At 45.7% G+C, this 12,601-nt stretch overlaps 1 protein-coding gene across 1 annotated transcript in view; it reads left to right on the top strand.

The window, feature by feature from the left end:
• The window catches only part of LOC127929301 (protein kinase C beta type-like), a 112,734-nt gene that overhangs the window by 88,326 nt on the left and 11,807 nt on the right, over nucleotides 1-12,601 (top strand). Inside the window, exons 6-7 of the mRNA XM_052517282.1 lie at nucleotides 8,247-8,403; nucleotides 9,548-9,682. Coding sequence (XP_052373242.1) covers nucleotides 8,247-8,403; nucleotides 9,548-9,682 — 292 coding nt within the window. The remainder of the gene's footprint in view (nucleotides 1-8,246; nucleotides 8,404-9,547; nucleotides 9,683-12,601) is intronic.

Below are 12,601 nucleotides of genomic sequence, written 5' to 3'. Positions count from 1 at the left end.
ATACAGTAGAATAGTATAGAATACAGTATATACATATGAGATGAGTAATGCATACACTAAGATACAGTAGATGGTATAGAATACAGTATATACATAGACTAAGATACAGTAGAATAGTATAGAATACAGTATATACATATGAGATGAGTAATGCATAGATAGACTAAGATACAGTAGAATAGTATAGAATACAGTATCTACATAGACTAAGATACAGTAGAATAGTGTAGAATACAGTATATACATATGAGATGAGTAATGCATAGACTAAGATACAGTATAATAGTATAGAATACAGTATCTACATATGAGATGAGTAATGCATAGACTAAGATACAGTAGAATAGTATAGAATACAGTATATACATATGAGATGAGTAATGCATAGACTAAGATACAGTAGAATAGTATAGAATACAGTTTATACATATGAGATGAGTAATGCATAGACTAAGATACAGTAGAATAGTATAGAATACAGTATCTACATATTAGATGAGTAATGCAGACTAAGATACAGTAGAATGGTATAGAATACAGTATATACATATGAGATAAGTAATGCATAGACTAAGATACAGTAGAATAGTATAGAATACAGTTTATACATATGAGATGAGTAATGCATAGACTAAGATACAGTAGAATAGTATAGAATACAGTATATACATATGAGATGAGTAATGCATAGACTAAGATACAGTAGAATAGTATAGAATACAGTATATACATATGAGATAAGTAATGCATAGACTAAGATACAGTAGAATAGTATATAATACAGTATATACATATGAGATGAGTAATGCATAGACTAAGATACAGTAGAATAGTATATAATACAGTATATACATATGAGATGAGTAATGCATAGACTAAGATACAGTAGAATAGTATAGAATACAGTTTATACATATGAGATGAGTAATGCATAGACTAAGATACAGTAGAATAGTATAGAATACAGTATCTACATATTAGATGAGTAATGCATAGACTAAGATACAGTAGAATAGTATAGAATACAGTATATACATATGAGATAAGTAATGCATAGACTAAGATACAGTAGAATAGTATAGAATACAGTTTATACATATGAGATGAGTAATGCATAGACTAAGATACAGTAGAATAGTATAGAATACAGTATATACATATGAGATGAGTAATGCATAGACTAAGATACAGTAGAATAGTATAGAATACAGTATATACATATGAGATAAGTAATGCATAGACTAAGATACAGTAGAATAGTATATAATACAGTATATACATATGAGATGAGTAATGCATAGACTAAGATACAGTAGAATAGTATATAATACAGTATATACATATGAGATGAGTAATGCATAGACTAAGATACAGTAGAATAGTATAGAATACAGTATATACATAGACTAAGATACAGTAGAATAGTATAGAATATAGTATATACATAGACTAAGATACAGTAGAATAGTATAGAATACAGTATCTACATATGAGATGAGTAATGTATAGACTAAGATACAGTAGAATAGTATACAATATAGTATATACATAGACTAAGATACAGTAGAATAGTATAGAATATAGTATATACATAGACTAAGATACAGTAGAATAGTATAGAATACAGTATCTACATATGAGATGAGTAATGTATAGACTAAGATACAGTAGAATAGTATACAATATAGTATATACATAGACTAAGATACAGTAGAATAGTATAGAATACAGTATATACATATGAGATGAGTAATGCATAGACTAAGATACAGTAGAATAGTATAGAATACAGTATATACATATGAGATGAGTAATGCATAGACTAAGATACAGTAGAATAGTATAGAATACAGTTTATACATATGAGATGAGTAATGCATAGACTAAGATACAGTAGAATAGTATAGAATACAGTATATACATATGAGATGAGTAATGTAGGTTATGTACACATTTAACAGTCTGATGGCCTTGAGATAGAAGCTGTTTTTCAGTCTCTCGGGTCCCTGCTTTGATGCACCTGTACTGACCTCGCCTTCTGGATGATAGCGGGGTGAACAAGCAGTGGCTTGGGTGGTTGTTGTCCTTGATGATCTTTGTGGCCTTCCTGTGACATCGGTTGGTGGAGGTGTCCTGGAGGGCAGGTAGTTTGCCCCCTGGTGATGCGTTGTGCAGACCTCACTACCCTCTGGAGAGCCTTAAGTGTTGAGGGCGGTGCAGTTGCCATACCAGGCTGTGATACAGCCCGACAGGATGCTCTCAATTGTGCATCTGTAAAAGTTTGTGAGGGTTTTAGGTTCCAAGCCCAATTTCTTCAGTCTCCTGAGGTTGAAGAGGCGCTGTTGCGCCTTCTTCACCACACTGTCTGTGTGGGTGGACCATTTCAGCTTGTCAGTGATGTGTACGCCGAGGAACTTGAAGCTTTCCACCTTCTCCACTGCTGTCCCGTCGATGTGGGGAGTGCTCCCTCTGCAGTGTGGTCCTTCTGTAGCTCAGTTGGTAGAGCATGGCGCTTGTAACGCCAGGGTGTGGGTTCGATTGCTCCACCCATATGTAGTGTATGCACACATGACTGTAAGTCGCTTTGGATAAAAGCGTCTGCTAAATGGCATATATTATATATATTATTATTATATTAAGTCCAAAATCAATACTTGCTAGTAATCGTGGCAAGGAAACAAAACACAAAGTGGATTTAACTTCTTTATTAAGGAAAACAGCCCTAATGTTGGAAACAAACATTATTTGTTGAGTTTTGAGTTTGAAAGAAGAGCGTTTCACTGTTACTTGTGCATTTGACATTAAAACTTGAATCTAGAAATGACAGTTCTGTCCACATGGGGGCAGTGTTGTACCGTCATCAGCTTGTTTTAACATAGTAGAACAAGTACAGATGCAGGAGCTTTATTTGAGCCAGTTTTGCTACAGCAAGGAAAATAATCCTGCAGCAACAGGAAATGGGAGTTATTATGTGAATTGAATTGAATTTATATATTTTTTTTGTAGGTGGTTGATACAGGGGGAAAATCAAGTGTGAACTTCCACACTTCAGAAGCCTTTTTAATAAACCACGCAACTGCATGTTTAAAATGTCCTCCAGATCTCCTGCAAACAGGGCGATCAAATGAAGATCTGACACCTGTAGTAACACTGCCTGTCAGAATGTCCGCTAGTATACATCTCTTTCTGTTGGATAAAGAACCGCGGTCATATTCATTTGACACCGAAAACTGACAAAAAAAAAACACTGGACCCAAACTGGGATGGATTACCTGCACTTTTCCAATAACAATCTATTGTTTATGTTGCAAAAACATTTAGCTACGGTGGTGCACTAATGAATACATCCCCAGTTGCCTTATGTTGGGTAAAGGGTGCCGTCTGGATCTCATTTTGATGTGGATGTCGATTGGAGCTACGCAGAAACATCTAGACCCATAATGCAGTGTGGTGATGTCGATTTGAGCTACGCAGAAACATCTAGACCCATAATGCAGTGTGGTGATGTGGATGTGGATTGCTACGCAGAAACATCTAGACCCATAATGCAGTGTGGTGATGTGGAGAAACATCTAGACCCATAATGCAGTGTGGTGATGTCGATTTGAGCTACGCAGAAACATCTAGACCCATAATGCAGTGTGGTGATGTGGATGTCGATTGGAGCTACGCAGAAACATTTAGACCCATAATGCAGTGTGGTGATGTGGATGTCGATTGTAGCAGAAACATCTAGACCCATAATGCAGTGTGGTGATGTAGATGGTCAGTTGTAGGTAACATCTAGACCCATAATGCAGTGTGGTGATGTGGATGTCGATTGTAGCTACGCAGAAACATCTAGACCCATAATGCAGTGTGGTGATGTGGATGTCGATTGGAGCTACGCAGAAACATCTAGACCCATAATGCAGTGTGGTGATGTGGATGTCGATTGGAGCTACGCAGAAACATCTAGACCCATAATGCAGTGTGGTGATGTGGATGTCGATTGTAGCTACGCAGAAACATCTAGACCCATGCAGTGTGGTGATGCAGTGTGGTGATGTGGATGTCGATTGTAGCTACGCAGAAACATCTAGACCCATAATGCAGTGTGGTGATGTGGATGTCGATTGGAGCTACGCAGAAAAACATCTAGACCCATAATGCAGTGTGGTGATGTGGATGTCGTGTGGTGATTGTAGCGAAACATCTAGACCCATAATGCAGTGTGGTGATGTGGATGCGATACGCAGAAACATCTAGACCCATAATGCAGTGTGGTGATGTGGATGGTCAGTTGTAGGTAACATCTAGACCCATAATGCAGTGTGGTGATGTGGATGTTGATTGTAGCTACGCAGAAACATCTAGACCCATAATGCAGTGTGGTGATGTGGATGGTCAGTTGTAGGTAACATCTAGACCCATAATGCAGTGTGGTGATGTGGATGTTGATTGTAGCTACGCAGAAACATCTAGACCCATAATGCAGTGTGGTGATGTGATGTCGATTGCAGTGTGGTGATGTATGTCGCAGAAACATCTAGACCCATAATGCAGTGTGGTGATGTGGATGTCGATTGTAGCTACGCAGAAACATCTAGACCCATAATGCAGTGTGGTGATGTGGATGTCGATCTGACCCAGCAGTGTGGTGATGTGGATGGTCAGTTGTAGGTAACATCTAGACCCATAATGCAGTGTGGTGATGTGGATGTTGATTGTAGCTACGCAGAAACATCTAGACCCATAATGCAGTGTGGTGATGTGGATGGTCAGTTGTAGGTAACATCTAGACCCATAATGCAGTGTGGTGATGTGGATGTTGATTGTAGCTACGCAGAAACATCTAGACCCATAATGCAGTGTGGTGATGTGGATGGTCAGTTGTAGGTAACATCTAGACCCATAATGCAGTGTGGTGATGTGGATGTCGATTGTAGCTACGCAGAAACATCTAGACCCATAATGCAGTGTGGTGATGTAGATGTCGATTGCAGCTACGCAGAAACATCTAGACCCATAATGCAGTGTGGTGATGTAGATGTCGATTGTAGCTACGCAGAAACATCTAGACCCATAATGCAGTGTGGTGATGTGGATGTCGATTGTAGCTACGCAGAAACATCTAGACCCATAATGCAGTGTGGTGATGTGATGTCAGATTGTCGAAAACATCTAGACCCATAATGCAGTGTGGTGATGTGGATGTCAGAAACATCTAGACCCATAATGCAGTGTGGTGATGTGGATGGTCAGTTGTAGGTAACATCTAGACCCATAATGCAGTGTGGTGATGTGGATGTTGATTGTAGCTACGCAGAAACATCTAGACCCATAATGCAGTGTGGTGATGTGGATGGTCAGTTGTAGGTAACATCTAGACCCATAATGCAGTGATGTGGATGTGGATGTAGCTACGCAGAAACATCTAGACCCATAATGCAGTGTGGTGATGTGGATGTCGATTGTACGCTAATGCAGTGTGGTGATGTGGATGTCGTGTAGCTACGCAGAAACATCTAGACCCATAATGCAGTGTGGTGATGTGGATGGTCAGTGTTGTCTAGACCCATAATGCAGTGTGGTGATGTGGATGTCACACACACGCAGAAACATCTAGACCCATAATGCACATGTACACACACACACACACACACACACACACACACACACACACACACACACTAGACACACACACACACACACACACACACACTAGACACACACATGCACACACACACACACAGAAACATCTAACATAATGCAGTGTGGTGATGTCACAAATAGCTGCTAATGCTGTGGTGATAAGTGCTTTCATCTAGACCCATAATGTGTGGTGATGTGTGTCGTGTGTGTGTATAGACCCATAATGCAGTGTGTGATGTCTGTCTGTCTGTCTGTCTGTCTGTCTGTCAGTCTGGTGATCTGTCTGTCTGTCTGTCTGTCTGCTGTCAGAAACATCTGACCCATAATGCAGTGTGGTGACACACCATGTGTCTTCACAGACAGTCTGTTCCGTGTCTGTCATCCCAACATGTGTCAAGCTGACCACCATTGTCACCCTGTTTCCAAGGTAACATCTAGACTAAATGTCTACAGCCCCACAATGCAGTGTGGTGATGTGATGGTCTACCATCTAGACCCATGCAGTGTGGTGACACACACTGTCACCATGAAGTGCACACACTGACAACACTAGTTTTGACACACACACACACTGACACACTCACCACCAAAATCATCCCAGAAATCACTGAGATCCACACACACTGACACACACACACACACCACAGCAGATCCACAGATGATCCAGTCTGTTTTTGCACTCCACTCTGCCCTTTCCCACCTGGACAAATGAAACACCCACGTGAGAATGCACACATTCATTGACTACAGCTCAGCTGCAACACCATAGTGCACCTCAAAGCTCATCACTAAGCTGTGGACACCTGGGACTGAACACACTCCCTGTGCAACTGGATCCTGGACTTCCTGACTGGCTGTCCCCAGGTGGTGACACTGACAACACACACATCTGCCACACTGATCACACAACCACTGGGCCCCACAGGGTCTGTCACACATGCACACACTGCACAGTCCCACACCGTACTGCCTGGTCACTCACACACTGCAAGGCCAGACACACCTGTCACACAGACACCTGAAACCCCACCTATTTAAGGAATACCTAGGATCCCAACAGTAATCCTTCTCACCCCCTGTTTCCAGATTTAGATGCTAAATGTTGCCCCAGTGTCTGCTGTTCCACTGGTCACCATAAGTGCTTTGAATGCACCAATTCACCACATCACCTGGAAAGAGTCTGAAATGACTAAATGTAAATAAATGCACAAATTTACAATGCCAAGTGCAGATCACAGATGATCCAGTCTGTTTTTGCATTCATGCCCAACATGGACAAATGAAACACCATTGTCACCCTGAGAATGCTGTTAAATGTCTACAGCCCTGTCCTGCGTTCAACACCATAGTGCCCTCAAAGCTCATCACTAAGCTACAAATCCCTGGGACTGTCACTCAAATCCCTTGCAACTGGATCCTGGTTTTTGCCTTCCTGACTGGCCACCCCAGGTGGTCTGTGAACACCACATCTGAGAATCTGTCATCCTAAACCCAGGGGCAACCCTCAGGGTGCCCTCCTCAATGTCCCAGCTCCCGTGAACCGTGGACACCTGTCACATCAGGTCTGAAACCTCCTCACAGACCTGACCTCAGGTCTGCCTGACACACCACCTTAATCAGGTCTGGTCAACCCTGACCCCTCACCTGGTGAACCCACAGATGCAAGGCCACCCACTCCCTGTGAACAGCTGGTTCACACTGCCCTCTGACACTAAGCTGAAGGACCCTGGGACTCACCCCCCTGTGCAGGTCTGGTCAACCCTGACCTCACCCAGGTCTGAGACAACACCACATCTGACGCTGATCCTAAACACAGGGGTGCGTGCTCAAACCTGCCTGGTCACTCACTGCAAGGCCAGACACACCTTCCGAACACCTGACCCCACCTATTTAGGAATACCTAGATAGATAAAGTAATCCTTCTCACCCCCCTTAAAAGATTTAGATGCACTATTGTACAGTGGCTGTTCCACTGGATGTCATAAGGTGAATGCACCAATTTGTAAGTCGCTCTGGATAAGAGCGTCTGCTAAATGACTTAAATGTAAATGTAAATGTAGATAAGAACAAATTCTTATTTACAATGACGGCCTACTAAAAAGGCCTAGTTAAATAAGGTCCACACAAACCCAGACGGTCGTGAAGAGGCAGCACCTCTTCCCCCTCAGGTCTGGTGAACCCTGACCTCTTTACATCAGGTCTGGTGAACCCTGATCTCCTCACATCAGGTCTGGTGAATCCTGACCTCCTCACATCAGGTCTGGTGAACCCTGACCTCCTCACAACAGGTCTGATGAACCCTGACCTCTTCACATCAGGTCTGGTGAACCCTGACCTCCTTACATCAGGTCTGGTCAACCCTCCTGGCTATGCAGGGTTTTGCTCCTAATAAACCTGTTTAAGCTAATCTCTCTAGTCCAGGAGGCTCCTAACCTATTGTCTCTCTCCCTCCTCCCTCTCCCCTCCCTATCCTCTCTCTCCCTCCTCCTTTCCTCCCTCTCTCCCTTCTCCTCGTCCTTCTCCCTCCTCTCTCTCGTTCCTCCCCTCTCCCCTTCCTTCCTCTCCTCTCCTCTCCTCTCCTCTCCTCTCCTCTCCTCTCCTCTCCTCTCCAGTCCATGAAGCCTCTAACCTGGTGCCCATGGATCCAAACGGTCTGTCTGACCCCTACGTGAAGCTCAAACTCATCCCCGACCCCAAGAGTGACACCAAGCAGAAGACCAAGACCATCAAGGGAAACCTCAACCCTACCTGGAACGAAACGTTCAAATTGTATGTTCAGTTGACACTACGTTTTACACTATCTTTGTTAAAGAGGGCCTCTGAACTGTACACTATCTTTGTTAAAGAGGGATCTGAGCTTTACACTATCTTTGTTCAAGAGGCTTCTGAACTTTACACTATCTTTGTTAAAGAGGTTTCTGAACTTTACACTATCTTTGTTAAAGAGGTTTCTGAACTGTACACTATCTTTGTTAAAGAGGTTTCTGAACTTTACACTATCTTTGTTCAAGAGGCGTCTGAACTTTACACTATCTTTGTTAAAGAGGTTTCTGAACTTTACACTATCTTTGTTCAAGAGGTTTCTGAACTTTACACTATCTTTGTTCAAGAGGTTTCTGAACTTTACACTATCTTTGTTAAAGAGGCTTCTGAACTTTACACTATCTTTGTTCAAGAGGGTTCTGAACTTTACACTATCTTTGTTAAAGAGGTTTCTGAACTGTACACTATCTTTGTTAAAGAGGTTTCTGAACTTTACACTATCTTTGTTAAAGAGGGCCTCTGAACTTTACACTATCTTTGTTAAAGAGGTTTCTGAACTTTACACTATCTTTGTTAAAGAGGTATGAAACCTTAACATTGAGGATATTTTTTACAACACAAGATCTTCCACTTCCGAGAGACAGTTCTAAACTAAATGACTGGAAGATGACTTAATCAGTGTTCTCTACTCCCTCCCTCCCTCCCTCCCTCCCTCCCTCCCTCCCTCCCTCCCTCCCTCCCTCCCTCCCTCCCTTCCCCCCTCCCTCCCTCCCTCCCCTCCCCCCCCTCCCTCCCTCCCTCCCTCCCCCCCTCCCTCCCTCCCTCCCCCCCCCCCCCCCCCCCCCCCCCCCCTCCCTCCCCCTCCCCCCCCCCCCCCCTCCCCCCCCCCCCCCTCCCTCCCCTCCTCCCTCCCCTCCCCCCCTCCCTCCCCCCCTCCCCTCCCCCCCCCCCCCCTCCCTCCCCCTCCTTCCCCCTCCCCTCCCCCCCCCCCCTCCCTCCTCCCCCCCCCTCCCCCCCCCCCTCCCCTCCCTCCCCCCCCTCCCTCCCTCCCTCCCTCTCCCCCTCCCCCCCCTCCCCCCCCCTCCCCCTCTCCTCCCTTCCCCTCCCCTTCCCTCCCCACCTCCTTCCCTCTCTCCTCCCTGGTCTATAGTCCCCTGAAGGACTCTGATAAGGACCGTCGTCTGTCGGTGGAGATCTGGGACTGGGATATGACCAGCAGGAACGACTTCATGGGAGCGCTGTCCTTCGGCATCTCAGAACTCCAGAAACAAGGAGTGGACGGATGGTGAGATGGAGAGGAGGGAGGGGTAGAAGGAGGAGGGAAGGAAAGGCGGAGGGAGGGGGAGAGGTAGTGGGAGGGGAGGGAGGGGTAGGGGGAGGGGTAGGGAGGGAGGGGGGTAGAAGGAGGGAGGGGGGGGGAGGGAGGGAGGGGAGGGGGGAGGAGGGGAGGGAGGGGTAGAAGGAGGAGGGAAGGAAAGGTGGAGGGGAGGGGGAGAGGTAGTGGGGAGGGGAGGGAGGGGGAGGGGTAGAAGGAGGGAGGGAGGGAGGAGGGGGGGAGGGGAGGGGGAGGGGAGGGAGGGGGGAGGGGTAGGGAGGGGGTAGGGAGGGAGGGGTAGAAGGAGGGAGGGGAGGGGGGGGGAGGGAGGGTTAGAAGGGGGAGGGGTAGAGGGGGGAGGGAGGGGTAGAAGGAGGGAGGGGGAGGGGTAGAGGGAGGGGGGGGTAGAAGGAGGGAGGAGTAGAAGGAGGGGGGGAGAGGGGGTAGAAGGAGGGAGAGGGAGGGGAGGGGAGGGAGGGGTAGAAGGAGGGGGGTAGAAGGAGGGAGAGGGAGGGGAGGGGGGGAGGGGTAGAAGGAGGGAGGGGAGGGGAGGGAGGGGTAGAAGGAGGGAGGGGGGGAGGGGTAGAGGGAGGGGTAGACGGAGGGAGGGGAGGGATAGAGGGAGGGGAGGGAGGGGTAGAAGGAGGAGGGAAGGAAAAGTGGAGGGAGGGGGAGAGGGAGGGGTAGAGGGAGGGGAGGGAGGGGTAGAAGGAGGGGGAGGGGTTGAGGGAGGGGAGGGAGGGAGGGGAGGGAGGGAGGGGTAGAAGGAGGGAGGGGGAGGGGTAGAGGGAGGGAGGAGTAGACGGAGGGAGGGGGAGGGGTAGAGGGAGGGACGGAGGGAATGAAAGGTGGAGGGAGGGAGTGGAGGAAGAGGGGAGAGGTAAGGATGGAGGGAGGAGGAGGAAGAGAGGAGAGAGGTAAGGATGTAGGGAGGAGGAGGAGGAGGATAGAGGTAAGGATGGAGGGAGGAGGAGGAAGAGAGGAGAGAGGTAAGGATGTAGGGAGGAGGAGGAGGAGGATAGAGGTAAGGATGGAGGGAGGAGGAGGAAGAGAGGAGAGAGGTAAGGATGTAGGGAGGAGGAGGAGGAGGATAGAGGTAAGGATGGAGGGAGGAGGAGGAAGAGAGGAGAGAGGTAAGGATGTAGGGAGGAGGAGGAGGAGGATAGAGGTAAGGATGGAGGGAGGAGGAGGAAGAGAGGAGAGAGGTAAGGATGTAGGGAGGAGGAGGAGGAGGATAGAGGTAAGGATGTAGGGAGGAGGAGGAGGAGGATAGAGGTAAGGATGTAGGGAGGAGGAGGAGGAGGAGGAGGAGGAGGAAGGTCCTATCTTTCACTGTCTCTCTCTCTCTCTCTCTCTCTCTCTCTCTCTCTCTCTCTCTCTCTCTCTCTCTCTCTCTCTCTCTCTCTCTCTGTCTGTCTCTCACTCTCTATTTTCGCTGACATGTGGAGAGTTTTTAATGAGATGCCAGCGTTTGAGGTGGAGCAGGAGAAAATGCCATGAAATATCAGATTGTGTATGTTCCTACTCCCATCTGTGCTGCGGTACAAAGCCCTCGGCCTTCTGGCAGTGGGAAGACTCACCGGGACACAAAACCACAAGAGAGAGAGACAACAAGTTAATAACAGGAAGAGGGGGAAATAGATGAGTAAATGAGAGGAAGAGGGGTCTCTGCATCAGTATGGTGTAGTGTTAGCTGTTCAACCCTGTAGTCGATTTAGTCTGGTACTGTAGTCTAGTACTGTAGTCTAGTACTGTAGTCTAGTTAGTCTAGTACTGTAGTCTGGTACTGTAGTCTAGTACTGTAGTCTAGTTAGTCTAGTACTGTAGTCTGGTACTGTAGTCTAGTACTGTAGTCTAGTTAGTCTAGTACTGTAGTCTGGTACTGTAGTCTGGTACTGTAGTCTAGTACTGTAGTCTGGTACTGTAGTCTAGTACTGTAGTCTAGTTAGTCTAGTACTGTAGTCCAGTACTGTAGTCTAGTACTGTAGTCTAGTTAGTCTAGTACTGTAGTCTGGTACTGTAGTCTGGTACTGTAGTCTAGTACTGTAGTCTGGTACTGTAGTCTAGTACTGTAGTCTAGTACTGTAGTCTAGTTAGCCGAGTGCTGTAGTCTAGTACTGTAGTCTAGTTAGTCTGGTACTGTAGTCTAGTACTGTAGTCTAGTTAGTCTCGTACTGTAGTCTAGTACTGTAGTCTAGTACTGTAGTCTGGTACTGTAGTCTAGTTAGTCTAGTACTGTAGTCTAGTTAGTCTAGTACTGTAGTCTAGTTAGTCTAGTACTGTAGTCTAGTACTGTAGTCTATTTAGTCTAGTACTGTAGTCTAGTACTGTAGTCTAGTACTGTAGTCTAGTACTGTAGTCTATTTAGTCTAGTACTGTAGTCTAGTACTGTAGTCTAGTACTGTAGTCTAGTTAGTCTGGTACTGTAGTCTAGTACTGTAGTCTAGTACTGCAGTCTAGTACTGTAGTCTAGTTAGTCTAGTACTGTAGTCTAGTTAGTCTAGTACTGTAGTCTAGTTAGTCTAGTACTGTAGTCTAGTTAGTCTTTTACTGTAGTCTAGTTAGTCTAGTACTGTAGTCTAGTACTGTAGTCTAGTTGTAGTCTAGTTACTGTAGTCTAGTAGTCTAGTACTGTAGTCTAGTTAGTCTAGTTAGTCTGTACTGTAGTCTAGTTAGTCTAGTACTGTAGTCTAGTTAGTCTCGTGTAGTCTAGTAGTACTGTAGTCTAGTTAGTCTAGTTAGTCTGCTGTTGTCTAGTACTGTAGTCTAGTTAGTCTAGTTAGTCTGCTGTTGATGTTACTGTAGACTAGTTAGTCTAGTTAGTCTGCTGTTGATGTTACTGTAGTCTAGTTAGTCTAGTTAGTCTGCTGTTGATGTTACTGTAGACTA

Source organism: Oncorhynchus keta, unplaced genomic scaffold (assembly GCF_023373465.1).
Source record: "Oncorhynchus keta strain PuntledgeMale-10-30-2019 unplaced genomic scaffold, Oket_V2 Un_scaffold_6375_pilon_pilon, whole genome shotgun sequence".
Classification (NCBI taxonomy): domain Eukaryota; kingdom Metazoa; phylum Chordata; class Actinopteri; order Salmoniformes; family Salmonidae; genus Oncorhynchus; species Oncorhynchus keta.
Note: the sequence above shows the minus strand (reverse complement) of the source record. Positions and strands in the feature narration are given on the sequence as shown.